The sequence below is a fragment of the Nomascus leucogenys genome, chromosome 13 (assembly GCF_006542625.1).
Source record: "Nomascus leucogenys isolate Asia chromosome 13, Asia_NLE_v1, whole genome shotgun sequence".
Classification (NCBI taxonomy): domain Eukaryota; kingdom Metazoa; phylum Chordata; class Mammalia; order Primates; family Hylobatidae; genus Nomascus; species Nomascus leucogenys.
The window spans coordinates 56,375,977-56,393,056 of NC_044393.1; the positions used below are offsets into that span (position 1 = coordinate 56,375,977).

Below are 17,080 nucleotides of genomic sequence, written 5' to 3' on the forward strand. Positions count from 1 at the left end.
GTGGTTTTTTATTTTTATTTTTTGAGACAGTGTCTCGCTCTGTCAGCCAGGCTGGAGGGCAGTGGCGTGATCTCGGCTCACTGCAGCCTTCGCCTCCTGGATTCAAGCGATTCTGATGCTTCAGCCTCCTGAGTAGCTGGGGTTACAAGCGTGTGCCACCAGGCGCAGCTAATTTTTATATTTTTAGTAGAGATGAGGTTTCACCAGGATGGTCTCGAACTCCTGATCTCAGGTGATCCACCCACCTCTGCCTCCCAAAGTGCTGGGATTACAGGTGTGAGCCACCATGCCTGGCCACCTGTGGCTTTTTAGGCTTACTCTTCTACGCCTCAGAATCACCATCTTCAAATCTTTAAAAGAATTTAGACCTCAGTCTCATACTATTTTTTATTCCTTAAAACGTCCATCTCAAATGTACAGATCTACTATTATCACAACTTGTTAGTCATGACAGAAACTGAGATAATTTCAACTGCAAATTAGTCTGGATAACTTTTAAATACGTGTCTAAAGCCAACAGTATATAATTACATCGTCTGCAGGCATTCAGGTGGCACCTCTGCTAGGATACTTTCCCTTTTTAGTCTTAAAAGCTGTTACATTCACTTAAAAAGCTTAAAATAGCAAACACAAGCTAATCAAAGTTATATTCCTATTTCTGCCATGAAGCATTTTCTGGAGTTTAAGATACAAAAAAATTAACCTGTATGTTTTAGTTTCTCAATTTATAAAATTATTTATTATATTTGACTTCTTGTGTAATGTAAGAAATTTACTATGATATAAAGAGCTAGGTTTACTTTGCATCCTTGGCAAGATACAGAATAATTATAACAGGCTGTTTTTAGACTATATTTAAGGTATTTAAATTATTTTATTAATTGGAATCTCAAGTACTTACTATGTGTGCACTCATTTACTGTAAAATTCTTAATTTAATTGTGGGCCTAATTACTTGAATAATTTGAAAATAAATTAAAAAGGTACTGCTATCATATAACACTAACAAATATGGCAGTCATCTTATGGCATGCCACTATATAAAAAATACATACCTTGCTATAGTTTTAATAATACCATCAAGTTCATCAGAGGAAGGAGGATTACGACCACCCGGGGGAAAAACCAAGTTGATAGGATCGAAGAGTCGAGATAAGGATTTTGATAGATAAGCAGCCTCATAGGGTTGTAGTGAGTCTTTCAAAGCCTTTTCTGGACTGTGGAAACAAAATTTTTTAAAAACTAACGTAAATTGCACAGAGCTAAATGCTATTGTATCAGGCTGTAAATACCTTTTTAAAAAATGCGCCTCCCATAAAAATGTAACTCTATATTAAAAGAAAATTTATTTTACAATGTACATATTTACTAATATATTTCATAATTAAACATTCAGTACCATAGTAACCTTTTTTTTTTTTCTTGAGACGCAGTCTCACTCTGTTGCCCCGGCTGGAGTGCAGTGGCGCAATCTTGGCTCACTGCAACCTCTACCTCCTGGGTTCAAGCGATTCTCCTGCCTCAGCCTCCCAAGTAGCTGGGATTACAGCTGCCCACCACCATGCCCGGCTAATTTTTTGTATTTTTAGTAGAGATGGGGTTTTGCCATGTTGGCCAAGATGGTCTCGAACTCCTGACTCCAGTGATCCACCCGTTTTGGCCTCCCAAAGTGCTGGGATTATAGGTGTGAGCAACTGTGCCCGGCCTATATTAAGATTTTAATTTCTATGTAAGTCCCCACTATAAATGCACAATAATATGCACCAATACTTACTGTATTATCTATTTCCTTAAACTAAAAGAATAACAGTAAAATCCTATTAATGCTAATGGGGGCTATGCCTTTACTTGCAAATCCTGCCTACAGAGTTATCAAAGCATACAGAAGAGAAACCAGCCTGTAGAGACATGCTCCATTAGCTTGGCCCGATCTATCCATAGCTGCCGCCCCAATAAAGCTCACTGTCTGAGAGGGAAGTGTACAGACTTAGGTTTTTACATTTTCCATTTTTGTGTTACTAGCAAGAGTGAGACAAAATAAAAAGTATTTATGAAAGTCCTAAAATCACGTAAATACTCCCAAGTGGAGTTCTACGCTACTTTGTTTTATAATATTCTTCACAATATCAAACTTAACCTGAGAAACATTTTTTTCCTGCTTGCACTTCCTGTATCTTTAATAATTCATGCTGATTTTCATTTAGCAGTCAAACTATTTGATCTTACACTTTGCTTTGACAATTACTATCAAATGTCTATAACCATTATTTTCATGTTTCCTTACTCCTATAATTAATTCAGTGTCTTCTCACATCATTCCAGTTTACAATCCTTCTACCAGCTTTTGCACTGTCTTTTTTCTTTTATAAACAACAAATTTTCCTTCATCTAAAAAGTTAACCTTTAAAACAACTGACCTGCTCCTTCATGTATATGAAACTTGGCTTTCTCTTTTTCTCACCCTTCTGGTCCACCGATACGACCTAGAGATCAGAATGCTCTTGGCTCCAACATCATAATTCCATAGTTATCTCTTAATGTTTTCTCATTCAGTAAGTATTTCACTCAACACATATTTACTGAGAATACTATGCACCAGGCACTTTGTAAAGTGCTGAGAAGATAGAGATTAAGAGTGCTTTACAGTCTTGTGAAGAAATTGGCAGGTAAAATGCTAATTATAATAATTTCTGTATTAGATGAAGATACCAAGATCATGATGGGAGCATGAAAGAACTTAGTGTCTAAATGTGTCTGAAGCAGTTCTCTGTTGAAGTCCAAGCCATCTATTTAAATGTCACTATTTTTACTCATGTCATCTACTGACCTCAGAAGCCTCTTCCCACTTCTGCAGAAATTTTGGCACTGAATTATAAGAACTAACACTTTCCCGTTCTCCAAATCTACCGTTAAAGATCCTTGGTAACTACAGTGTCAAACATCTTTTCTAAAATATGTCCTATATTAAAAGTCTACATTTATAATAACCTTTTTTGACTTTACTAGGGGGCTTCCAAATTTGAGTCATTACTTTGAACTGCTCCACCTCTAAGATCTTCAAGCTTAAAGGAAACTTTCTACATGCCCCACCTTCTATCTCTATTTTTCCTTCCAAAAATATTAAGTCACTACAATATTTGCCAAGTATTTCCTAGGTGCAGAAATATAGTAGAGAACTTGCTTAAAAAAAAAAATTCCCGGCCGGACCTGGTGGCATGGTGGCACGTGCCTATAATCCTGGCTACTCAGGAGATTGAGACAGGAGAATTGCTTGAACCCAGGAGGAAAGGGTGCAGTGAGCCAAGATCATGCCACTGCACTCCAGCCTGGGCGACACAGCAAGACTCTGTCAAGAAAAAAAAAAATTCCCTGTCTTCTTAAAGCTTACACAGTAACAGGAGAGATACACACAAAAATAAAAATTTAAAATAAGTTAAATATGGAATATGATAATGGTAAGTGCTAAGAGAAAAATAAAGCAAGGAAGATAGAGAATAATGTTTAATCTTTTTTCCTTTTTCATCCAACTTTAGATAGGATGAGGCAAAGGAAGGCTTACTGAGGGGCCCTGAAGGAAAAGAGGGAGTTAATTGTGTAGATTTACAGGGAAATTCCTTTCTATGAGGAAAGAACAGCAAGTACAAAGGCCCTGAGGAGAGACCATACCTGGCTGTGTTGGCCAGAGGTACAAATCAAGTAACAGGAGGGTAGTACAAGATAATATCAGAGAAAACAGATGGACGTCATGTTGGGCTTTGCATATCTATAAGGGTGGTATATTTTACTCTAAAGAACTTGTTCTTTGACCTTATTGTTACATGACCCCTTCCTGCTTCCAGCCTCCATCAGCCCACCATGTCTATGTCATCCTTTTTCCATAGCCATCATTTCAAGGTGCTCTCATTAGCACCCTGATTTTTCCAATTCACCTTTCTTTCAAAGTTCTAAGAAAATGTTATTGAGATGTTCTCTGTATCTGCTGCTAAGCTGGCCAAGTACTTCAAGAGAAAAAATGATTTCTACTGGACATTTATACAAACCTCTTTAAAATCAAGAGACTGAAGGTCAAAGTAATAACCTAAAATTCTACTTGTGCAACTCTTCAATCTTTATAGATGACTTTTGTCTTGGTTTTACCCTAAGAGCAAAACCACTGGCCATGACCTTTCTCAACTTGGCACTTCTCTCTTTTTTTCCCCTCTTACAACTTCATCTATTCTCTGTGACTTTCTTATTATTTCAATGAAAGAGGTAACCTCACTCCTTTTTTTTTTAAATAAAAAATTCCCAGAATAATTTAATCTATCTGTTCTTATCCCATTCTCTTCTTACACAGATCTGATCGCTACACATTACATGTATCACAGCATCACTCTGTACACCATAAATACGTATAATTACGTCAGTTAAAAAAATAAAGGAAAAAGATATGTCAGCATAAAAAATATATAAAGACATCTCTCTAAGTAAAAAGGTTTTATTGGGGAATAACACACAAGAAGCGGGACTGCTATCTTGGACCTACAGACAGAACAGGGTGGCCTCTGGTATGTTTGGAAAACAAAAGAAAGGCTGGAGTTTATTGGGGGAAGAGGAGGTTATGAAAGTTGTTTTCAAAGACAGTTTATTGGCACTGGTAGCATCTTATATAAGAGCTGGTGAGTTCCGATTGGTGAGTGTCAGTAAATTGCAAGGTAGGACTTGCAATTTTAGTGTTATGGTTAGGCCCTTGCAGTTTGGATTGGGCTTGTGGGATAGTGTGTCAGGCAAATGTTCTTGTATAACTGGCTAGCTGTCCCTGTGTGACTTGTGTAGTAAGCTGCAGTTGAGAAAAATTTCTTGTGATAGTTCTTGTTATCAGGCAAATCATGTGTGACAGCTCTCCCTTCATGACCCTCCCCCAGCTCTATTTTGCCAGGCTTTGACACAAGTGACTCCATGTCGAATCTGACAACTTTCATATATATAATTTACATAGCATACCACCACTTGAATTCAATCACTGAAATTACACAATTTGATGAATTTTGTATATTCAGAGATCTGTGCAATCATCACTATAGTCAATTTTAGAACATTTTATCACCTCAAAAAGAAATCTTGTATCTTTAACACTCCACCTTCCTCACTCCATCCCCAGTCCCAATCGATCACTAATCTACTTTGTGTTTCTATAGATTTTGCTATTCTGGATTTGCATGTGAATGGGATAATACACTGTGTGTATCTGTGTATGTGTTTTACTGTCTTCTTTCACTTAGCATAATGTTTTCAAGGTTCATCCATGTTGCAGCATGTACAGTACTTTATTTTTATGGCTAATATTGTATATATTTTAATTGTAATATTTCATTGTATGAATATAGCACATTTTGTTTACCCATTTGTCTGTTGACAGATATTTGGTTATTTCCATCTTTTGGCTATCAGGAATAATGCTGCTACAAACATTTGCATACAAATGTCTATGTGAACATATGTTTTTATTTCCCTTGGGTATACATCTGGAGTGAAACTGCTGGGTCATATGGTAACTATGTTTAATAGTTTGAAGAGGCCGCACATAGTGGCTCATGCCTGTAATCCCAACACTTTGGGAGGCTGAGGCAGGAGGATCCCTTGAGCCCAGGAGTTCAAGACCAGCCTGTGCAACAAAGCAAAACCTCGCCACTACAAAAAATAAAATAATTAGCCAGGCATGGTGGTACACGCCTGTAATCCCAGCTACTCAAAGGCTGAGGTGGAGGACTGCTTGAGCCTGAGAGTTAGAGGCTGCAGTGAGCTGTGATTGCACCACTGCACTCTAGCCTGGGCTACAGAACGAGACCCAGTTTCAAGAAAAAAAAAAAAAAGTTTGAAGAATTGCCAAACCCTTTTCTAAGGCCCTGTACCACTTTAGATTTCCACCAGCAATATATGAGGATAGTAATTTCTCAACATCCTTGCCAACACTTGCTACTGTCTTTTTGTTTATAGACATCCTAGGGGGCGTGATATAGTAGCTCATTGTGGTTCTGATTTGTATTTTCCTGACCATCTATTTCATGTGCTTATTGGTCATCTATGTTTTCTGGAGATGTCTGCTCAGATCCCTTGTCCACTTTTTAATCGGGTAATTTGTCTTTTTATGGTTGAATTGAAAGAGTTCTTTATATATTCTGAAACAAGTCAACTGCCAGATCTATGAGTCAGAAATATTTTCACCCATTCCTAATGGTAATCCTTTGAAGCAGCAAAGTTTCTAATTTTCAGAAAGTCCAAAATATCATTTAAATATAATTTTGTCTTTTGTTGATTGTGATTTTGGTGTCATGTCTAAGAATTATTTACCAAATCCTAATGCATAAAGATTTGCCCCTATGTTTTGTGATATATATATATATAAATACATTTAAAAATTTATATTTTTAATTTTTATATTGATTGATTTATTGAGATGGGGTTTCTCTATCTTGTCCAGGCTGGACTCAAACTCCTGGACTCAAGTAATTTTCTCACCTCAGCTTCCCAAAGTGCTGGGAATTACAGGCACGAGATGCTGTGCCCAGCCTTGTTTTATACTTTTAATCTAATATTTAAATCTTTGATCCATTTTGAGTTAATTTTTGTATATGATGTGAAGGGCACCACTTCATTCTTTTGCATGTCACTATCAGCTGTCCCAGCACCATTTGTCTAAAAGATAATTCTTTCTCAATTGAAAGAATGGTCTTTACAGTTTTTGAAGACAACTCACCATAGATTTATGGGTTTCTTTCTGTACTCTCAGTTTTATGTCTATCCTTGTGCCAGGCAGTACTATACCATCGGGATTAAAATTGCTTTGTAGTGACTTGTGAGCCCTCCTACATTCTTCTTCTTCTTCTTCAATATTGTTTTAACTATTCTGGGTCCCTTGAAATTCCTTATGAATTTTAGAATCACTTGTTACTTTCTACAAAGAACTCAGCTGAGATTCTGATAGTGATAGCTACTGTACTGAATCGATATATATCAATTTAGGGGGCATTACCATCTTAACAAGGTCAAGTCTTGCAATTCATGAAGATGAGATGATTTTCTACTTATTTAGATATTTCTTTGAACAATATTTTACAGTTTTATGAGTAGAAATTTGCAGTCTTTTTGTTAAAGTTATTCCTAAGTATTTTATCTTTGTGGTGCTGTTATACATATTATATCTGTTTATGTTAATAAACCCAACAATGAATTGTTATAATTATTATTTTACTATCTGTCATCATTTCCTAGCAAATTTCAGCTTTGTTCCTACCTCTTGTGCCAAACTTGCTATCCAAAGATAAAAGTTAAGCTTGGAAATTGAGTTATCCAAAAAAACTGCCTTTCCTTTGTTCCCAAACAGCTGCAAGATGGAAGGCCACATCCCTCTCCAGGTGGCTTCCCTTACCCTGATCCTGTAAATTAACAGCTTATCTTCACATATAGGCACAATGACAATATTAGAAATAATTCTACTGCCCACTATGAGACAAATGCAGATTTGCTGAACATGAGACAAATGCATAACCGACTGTTCCTGTACCCTCTTCTTTCACAGGTAACATGTGGATTCAGTGAGTGCTAATCAAAGCCTCACAAGAATGTGACCACTTATCTCACTACCTACCCTCCCCACTTTTTTTCTTTTCCCCTTCCCTTCCTGCCCACTCTTTCCCCTTTAAATCTTGAAGTCCTCAAAACCCTCTTTGGAAAAAATCCAGGTCTCAGATCCTTCAGTGACTAGAGTCTCTTCTTCCCAGGCACATCCTTAACCTGTGCAAAATAAACCTCTAAATTAATAGAGACCTGTCTCAGACACTTTTTATTTTATACAGTCGATACATATTATTTTATATAATTGCTTTTTAGGTCAGTTAAGAGAAGAAGAAAATGTGTGTTTATATTGTCTTTTATAATTTCATAATTACCTTTACTTTGTGGGGATTTGAATTATCTGGGGTCACTCGCTTTCAGCCTGAAGAACTTTCTTTAGTATTTCTTGTAAGCTGGAATGCTAGCAACAAATTCTCTTTTTTAAATCAAGTAAAGTATTTTGCCTTCTTTTTGAAAGGGCAGCTTTACTGGACATGGGATTCTTGGCTCATTTTTTTTCCTTTGAGCAATCTGAGCCCACTACCTTTTGGCATCCTTTGTTTCTGCTGAGAAGTCAGCTGTTAATGTTATTGGGACTCCCTTGTAAGTGAAGTGTAGTTGTATTTGGGAAGCAGGCATGGGGAGTGGGTAAAGACAGGGTCTCACCTGAATGTTGTCCAGGCTAGCCTTGAACTCCTGGCCTCAAGCTATCCTCCTTGGCCTCCTAAAGTGCTATGATTACAGGTGTGAACCACCGCACCCAGCCGATTATATAGTTTTTCCCTTGCTGCTTTCAGGGTTTGGTCCTTGACTTTTGACATTTTTACTAGGATGTATCTGTTTGTGGGTCTTTTTGCATTAATCTTACTTGGAGTTTTTTGAGCTTTCTGGATGGATAGGCTATTGTATTTCAATAAATTGGGAAGGTTTCATTCACTATTTCTTCAAGTTTTTTCTCCATTACGTCTCTCCTCTCCTTGTGGTATTCCTATAACATAGATGTTGGTATTCTTAATGGTATCCCACATTTCTTTGAGGCTCTATTTTCTTCATTCTTTTCTTTCTGTTTTTTGACTTGTGTAATCTCTATCACCCTAGCTTCAAGTTGGTGAATTCTTTTCTCTGCCAGGTCAAAGCTATTCACAGAACTAAAGGAAGGCGTGAGCCACCACAACCAGCCAAAACTGGGCATTTTAGATACAATGTTGCAACTCTGGGTACTGGTACCCCCAGCTCTAAGGCTTGTTATTGTTGTTTGCTTTTTATCTGTTTAGTGATTGGCTGGATTATTTTAATGAAGTCTATCTCTCTCCCACAGTCTTCAATCTCTGATGTTCCTCAGCTAGACACAGCTTTGGGTATGCTAATAGTCACCTTGAGATGGCAGTGCTAATGGCAGGATTATCTTCCTCATTTTTTTCTGACCACATCCAGATACTAAACTCCATTAACTGACTGCTCTACATTTTCAACAATGCCTTGAGGCACAAACTCCTCTACAAAGGCATCTACAAAGGAGCTAATTGTAGCTCCTTTAATAGAACACTTTCTGAGGTCATGTTTGATATTTGTTCTGATTCCAGGAGGGGCTCCTCCCAGCTGTCTTATTCTCAGGATCTCTCCTTGGAGCTAGCTTACATTCAGCTATCTTCACTAGAACTACAAGTCTCCTCCCACTGCCTTTCACCACACTGCCAGCGTTTTTTTCAGAATACCCTTAGGTTTAAACTTCTCCAGGTTCAGTTGCAAATGAAGTCACTTACTTGGGGAAGAGAAAAGGGGCTGTTTTTCTCTTTCTTTTTTCCTTTTCCTTTCCCCTTTCCTCCTCTCCTCTCCTTTCTTTGCCTTTCTTTTTCTGTGTCCTTCTTTTAGAAAGGGTGTTGCTCTGTCACCTAAGCTGGAGTATAGTGATATGATCCCTGCTCACTGCTGCCTGGACTTCCCAGGCCCAAGTGATCCTCCCACCTCAGCCTCCCAAGTAGCTGGGACTACAGGTGTGGACTACCAAGCCCAGTTAACTTTTTTACTTTTTCTAGAGACGGGGTCTGTTTTGCTCAGGCTGGTCTCAAACTACTGGGCTCAAGCCATCTGCCTGCCTTGGTCTCCCAAATTGCTGACCAACCACCATGTCTGACCCAGGACCTGATTTATTGCTTGCCTCTACCCAAGTAAAAATCTTTATGCCAGGGCTCTCGACCTGAGGGTGGAGAAAATGGCAAGCTTCTTTCTGACTGACACCTTGTAGAAGGCCAGGTCTCACTGATGTAGGCCTCCATAACAACTTTCAGCACTGACTGAGTGGTTAAGCTAAATATTAAAAGCTGAAAGAGCCAGTGTCCTTATATAAAGGTTGAGATATAACAAAAGTCTACCAAGAGTTTTGCTTAGGCCTTTCCTGGGCCTTAAAGCATGACAAGGTAACGAAGGAATTCTTAACAGGACCCGTTTAGGATTTAAAAAGTTTTATTCAGGATCTGAAGAAACTCTCCAGGCCTCCACAAACAAGTTTATAGGTAGTCTAAAGAACTCCCCAAACCTCCATGATTTAGTAGGAGAAAAGATAAGAGTAATCACCCCAGCACTTGGGGCCCATTTAGATTAAATAATTTACTGAGGCTCCAGAGGAAGGTCTTCAAGACTCAGAACTTAGTTATAGATGAAAAGAAGTTAATCACTTATGTCTTTAGATAAATGCACACTTACATGTAGACATACACTTACATGTAGAAGGTATATAAGCTCTGGAAAACTTTGTAATTTTGAGTTGGTGTGGCGGTATTTTCTGGGCCTTATCCCTGCAACTGGTTACAGAAATAAAAAACTCTCCTCCTCTCCAGTTCATCTGCATCTCGTTATTGGGCAGCGAGAAATAGCAGCCCAACCCTCAGTTTGGTCTGGGAACAACCTCACTCTAGGAAGTGAGCACTTGGTGGAAGGCAATTGCACGAGGTCCTTTCAGTTTATATTTCCTGGTAAAGAATCACTATTTCAAAAGCCCAGGCAAAGGTAATTAGGGCCCCAGTACTTTGAGCCTGCCATGCTCAAGGACCCATTCATTGCGTGGGAATTGGGCACAATATGGGAGCTCCCTACTCCTGACCTCGCTTACCTGAAAGTTAGCCTCAGCAGCTTTCTGCTGAGGTCATTATGAAAAATGTTGAGGCCCTGCTCTTCCCAGGAAGACAGCCTTCCAGCTGGGAGCTAGGAGAGAGGGAGCCCTGTGTTCTTGGCTACTGTAGTCTAGAGAACAATCTCCACTTCACTAAGCTGAGGTGGGTAAGACGGGAACAATCTTGACTCAAATACCACAGGCTCCAGTTTTTCTGACCAAATTTTCCTAGACTTTCTTGAATAGATGCTTCTTCATTTTGCTGTTTGCTCTTAGGAGCATTTCTGGACTCCAACTTAAATGAACTCATTCTTTGGGGCTCCACACTGCTTTGAGTTGTCCTCCTATCTCACCATTTTTTTCTGTCTTTGTCTCCTTTGTAGGCTGCCACTCCACTGTCTAATCTATAAATGCTGGCACCTTTCTTGGGCCAAGGCTCTCTTTTCTCTCTATATATACATCTTCCCTATGTAATCTCTTCCAATTCCACGATTTAAAAAAATGCACATGATGATGGCAGGGTGCGGTGGCTCAGGCCTGTAATCCCACACTTTGGGAGGCTGAGGCGGACGCATCACCTGAGGTCAGGAGTTCGAGACTAGCCTGGCCAAAATGGCGAAACTCCATCTCTACTGAAAATACAAAAATTAGCCGGGCATGGTGGTGTGTGCCCATAATCCCAGATGCTCGGGAGGCTGAGGTGGGAGAATCGCTTGAACCCAGGAGGCAAAGGTTGCAGTGAGCAGGTATCACACCACTGCACTACAGCCTGGGTGACAGAGCGAAGACTCCATCTAAAAAAATAAAAATAAAAATAAAGTGCATGATGACTTCCAAATACGTATTTCTAGCCCTGACTCATATTTAATTACCTTTTCAACAACTCTATTTGCATTTCCAATTTGCCAGTTTCAAAAGAAAAATATTAATTAAATATAATGCTTTGAAAAAATTTTTCCTATCTTAACCAATCAGTCTTCCACTAAGTAGTCGTATCCTTGATTCCCCTGTCTTCTCAAATCCATGGCTTGCCCTCTATATAGGATGTCAGAGAAAGCTTCTATGAGGAGGTAACATTTGACCTGAGATCTAAATAGTGTGGAAGAATCAACCATGAAAAATTTAGAGTAAGGTTTTTGCAGGCAGAAGAACAAATTTAGAGGCCTTAGGAAAATTAAGACTGGGTGCGGTGCGGTGGTTCACGCCTATAATCCAAGCACTTTAGGAGGCTGAGGAGGGTGGATCACTTGAGGTCAAAAATACATCTTGAATCAATCTGACCAAATTACCACCTCATCTGCTCATCCTAGTTCAAGTCATTATCATCTCTTATCTGGATAAACAAAACACTTACCCTCTTCCACTTCTCTAACTCTGTGCTGGTCCCCCCTAAGTTGTCTACATAGCAGTCACAGTGCTAATTTTAAAATGTTTATCAGTTCATATCATTCCTCTAAATCAATGGTTTCTCACTTTATTAGGATAAACTCCAAGCCCTTTACCATTGCCTATAAAGCTCTACCTGATCTCACATTTCCTTTCCTCTCTGATCCAATCTGAAACACTTCCCTTCTTCGTTCACTATGTTCCAGCTGCACTGGCTTCTTTCTGTTCGTCAAACCTCCTCATCTTAATTTTCTTTCTTTTTTTTCTTTTTTTTGAGACGGAGTCTTACTCTGTTGCCCGGGTGGAGTGCAGTGGCACGATCTCGGCTCACTGCAATCTCCACCTCCTGGATTCATGCAGTTTTCCTGCCTCAGCCTTCTGAGTAGCTGGGATTATAGGCATGTGCCACCATGCCTGGCTAATTTTTGTGTATATATATATATATATAACACACACACACACATATATATATACACACACACACACATATATATATATCTATACACACACACACACACATATATATATATATATATTTTTTTTTTTTTGTAGAGACAGGATTTCACCATGTTGGCCAGGCTAGTCTCGAACTGCTGACCTCAAGTGATCCACCCTCCTCAGCCTCCTAAAGTGCTTGGATTATAGGCGTGAGCCACCGCACCGCACCCAGTCTTAATTTTCCTAAGGCCTCTAAATTTGTTCTTCTGCCTGCAAAAACCTTACTCTAAATTTTTCATGGTTGATTCTTCCACACTATTTAGATCTCAGGTCAAATGTTACCTCCTCATAGAAGCTTTCTCTGACATCCTATATAGTAAGCAACTCTACAGCATTATTTTATTTTCTTCATAGCAATTATCTCTACTGAAAATTTGACACAAGTAATGAATCATGAAAAATGATACCCTGGCTATTCATGTTTTGATTCTGTTCTGATTCTTCTAGGGCCTGGTTCCATTCATTCTCTCTTTTCTTTCTTACATCTCCCATCTCTTTTCCTCTCCACTGGCTACTTCCATCTATGAAAACTCAACTCTTCCTTGTTTGTGTCCTTGAACCCTGATGATTTTTTGACATCTTCAAATATGGCCTCCTATATCTCGTTTTCCTCACCAACCACTTAACTGAATTCATATCCAAAAAGTGACAATAATATCCTATTAGTGAAAACACAGTAGCTTTTTTGCTCTAATTTGTTTTACCTCCATTGAATTTACGGTTTTATTTATTTTTTGAGACTGAGTCTTGCTTTGTCACCCAGGCTGGAGTGCAGTGGCACGATCTCGGCTCATTGCAACATCTGCCTCCCAGGTTCAAACCATTCTTTTGCCTCAGCCTCCCAAGTAGCTCGGATTACAGGCATGCACCACCACGCCTAGCTAATTTTTTGTATTTTTAGTAGAGATGGTGTTTCACTATTTTGGCCAGACTGGTCTCGAACTCCTGACCTCAGGCGATCTGCCCATGTTGGCCTTCCAAAGTTCGTGGCCTTTCTTCTTTCCCTTCCTTCCCTTCCCTTCCCCTTCCTTCCCTTCCTTCCTTTCTCACACAGTGACCTACCTACCTTCCTTCCTTCCTTCTTTTTCCTTCCTTCCTTCCTTCCTTCCTTCCTTCCTTCCTTCCTTCCTCCTTCCTCCCTTCCCTTCCCTTCCCTTCCCTTCCCTTCCTTCCCTCCCTCCTCTCTTTCCCCCTCTCTCTTTTCTTTTCTTTCTTTCACACAAGGAACATATATTCATTTTACATAAAAGCAGAAAATACAAAATTAGGATTCCACCTCCTGGAAATAACTGTTACTGTTTCCTTTGTATATTTCTAGACCTTTTTTAGTGCATGCACATAGATTTAAAAATAAAACTAAGGCAGAAATAGAATACTATATTTGCTATTTTATATATACTTTAAAAAAAATGATATATCATTAAATCTTTGTAGATCAACAGACATAGGTTCTGTTCTCTTTTGCCCTCTCCATTAGGCCTTACTGAATCTGCCTATTATAAAAGAGTTATTGAGAAGATAATCTGGTCTCATTCCATGATTCTAACCTATCATGGCCATTTATTTTGCCAGTCAAAACTACTTTTTTTTTTTTTTTAAAGAGAGACAGGGTCTCACTATGCTGCCCAGGCTGGCCTCTAACTCCTAGGCTCAAGAGATCCTCCCAAGTAGCTGGGATTACAAGCATGTGTCACACTGCCCAGTACTAGTCAGAACTTCTATATACTGTATTCTGCTAGTCAGAGCTTCTAACTATACTGGACACAAATTCAACTATATGTATTTAGTAATAAAATTAAAAGAGAAACAAACAACTGTTTAAACAGCACCCATGAGTCTATCCAATATTTTTCTTACAAGGTAGGTGATAAGAAACTGCTACTGCTTTAGGCAGCCTTGACACAATAAATATGATTCTAGTGTTTAAAGAAAGGTGTGAAAGCCCATCACTTGATCTGATGCTCAAATTGAAAGTTTCAAATACTCTTTCAATTTTGGAGGAAAGCTGGGCGGGCTAAACTTGCTGAGATGGTATATTGGTTTCCAATATGGCTCCTAAATATGGCTATACTACTATACTTCAAGGATGACCTAAGAGATTTTCAGGGGTAATTTTAACTATACAGTTGGACCTCCATTTCTGCAAATTCTACATCCAAGGATTAAACCAACCATGGATTGAAAACCTAGTTAGGCCTACAATGGTTGTGGCTATAATGAAACATTTATTCACATTTTTTCTTATCATTCTCTAAGCAATATAGTATAATAACTCTATGCATAGCATTTACATTGTATTAGGTATTATAGGTAACCTAGAGATGATGTGCATAGGTTATATGCAAATATTGTATGATTTTACATAAAAAACTTGAGCTTCCCAATGGGTCCTGGAACCAATCCCCTACAAATACCCAAGGGATGACTACACTCTGCCTTTTTTTTTTTTTTTTGAGATGGAGTCTCGTTTTGTCGCCCCGGCTGGAGTGCAGTGGCGCGATCTCAGCTCACTGCTGCCTCTGTCTCCCGGGTTCAAGCGATTCTCCTGCCTCAGCCTCCCGAGTAGCTGGGATTACAGGCGAGTGCCACCAAGCCCAGCTAATTTTTGTATTTTTAGTAGAGACGGGGTTTTACCATGTTGATCAGGCTGGTCTCGAACTCCTGACCTAGTGATCCACTCTGCTTTTTCTTAACACATTGACTGAGAACCTATCCCAGCATAAGATTTATCTCCCCTGTAGTTTCTGAACACCCAAGTTCCTTTTATGTCACATTTATGCAAGTGGTCCATCAATAAATGATACTGTCTGAGGTAATTACAGGTATATTATAACATTGATTAAAATACAATGACCACAGTATGATCATCTTCTAGCTTCTCATCATCCTACTTAGTGTTATACTTTAAAATTGACTCCAGCAGGAGCCAGAAGTGTTCAACTAAGGGTGAAAACTGACTTCTTCAGTTAAAAGTCTTGCAAAGTCTTTTAAGGTATACAAATAAATTACAAATATTTAGAGACTTGGTATATACTTAATTTATAATTTAAAATAAAAATAAAAGATAAAATTTAAAATAAAAATAAAATTAAGATGCCAACTAACAGGTCAAATTAAACAAACATACTCATAATCTGGCTTTTTTGGTATGAATATATCTTGTGCATCATCTTCCATGTGTTGTAGGTCAACATAGAGGTCTGTAGTTCCACTTGCATTAAAATTCCCTTGGATATTCTGACTGTACTGTTGAAGACGCTTCCATAAGTCATTATAAAGACGTAATAATTTGGGGTATTCTCCTTCAAATGCCTGCTTCAAAAACATAGAAGCTGCCAAGCAAAACAAGAACATGAATTAGAAAAATAATAACATGTAGTAAATGTTTCTTTTGCATATGAAGATAATGTTCCAAATAACCCATACTATAGGGCAAACCAAAGATGTGTTCTAATGAGGCCTTTTATAATAATGCTAATAATAATAATTTTCCACTTTGACTATTCACTGCATTTGATGTGCAGGTCATATATTTTGAAACCTAATCTATATTAAAAAAAAAATAGAAAAACCCACAATTGTAGTTGAAGATTTCAATTCCCTTTTTCAAGAATCAAGAAATAAGTACACAGAAAATCGGGACAGAAAACTAGACAGCGCTAACACCCAATTGACTTAATTTACATTCACACAATACTTCATGCAAAACAGTAAACACACATTCTTTTCAAGTGCACATGGAGTATTTACCAAGATCAACAATATTTGGTTCCATTAAACCGGTCTCAATACATCGAAAAGGCTTCAAGCCATACAAAGCTTGTTCTCTAACCAAAATAGTTTCAGATTAGAAATCAGTAACAAAAAGATACCTGAAAAGAATCCTCAAATATCTGGAACTACAAGATGCTTCTAAATAACCCATGGGTCAAAAAAGAAATCAAAAGGGCAATTAGAAGTATTCTGAACTGAACAAAAATTGTAATGCAACATATCAAAATTTGTGGGATGTCACCAAAGGAGTACTTGGGGGAAATTTATGCAAATATTTACATTTGAAAAGAAGAAAAGTTTCGAATCAATGACCTAAACTTCCATTTTAAGAATATGGAAAAAGAAGGGCAAACAAAAACCAAAGTAAACAGAAGAAATAAAATAATAAAGCTCTGAGAACAGATATCAATGAACCAGAAAATGAAAACAAGAAATATTGAAACCAAAAACTGGTTCTTTGAAAAGATAAGTAAAATTGACAAACTCCTAGCCAGATGGATTAGGAAAAAAGAGTAGAAAGAAATTACCTATATTAAGAATAACAGAGATGATTTCATTACATATTACAAAATATTCTGCAGATACTGAAAGGGTAATAAAGGAATTATGAACAACTTTTTGTGAATAAATTTGAAAACTTTCATGAAATACACAATTTCCTTGAAAGAAACAAACTAACAAAGCTCACTCAAGAAGCAATAGATAGACTCAATAGCACTA

General features: G+C 38.1%; 1 protein-coding gene across 1 annotated transcript in view; it reads right to left on the bottom strand.

The window, feature by feature from the left end:
- Positions 1-17,080, bottom strand: part of COG5 (component of oligomeric golgi complex 5) — a 370,238-nt gene that overhangs the window by 86,106 nt on the left and 267,052 nt on the right. Inside the window, exons 12-13 of the mRNA XM_003268142.3 lie at positions 15,714-15,918; positions 1,056-1,217 (exon numbers count right to left, since the gene is read on the bottom strand). Coding sequence (XP_003268190.2) covers positions 1,056-1,217; positions 15,714-15,918 — 367 coding nt within the window. The remainder of the gene's footprint in view (positions 1-1,055; positions 1,218-15,713; positions 15,919-17,080) is intronic.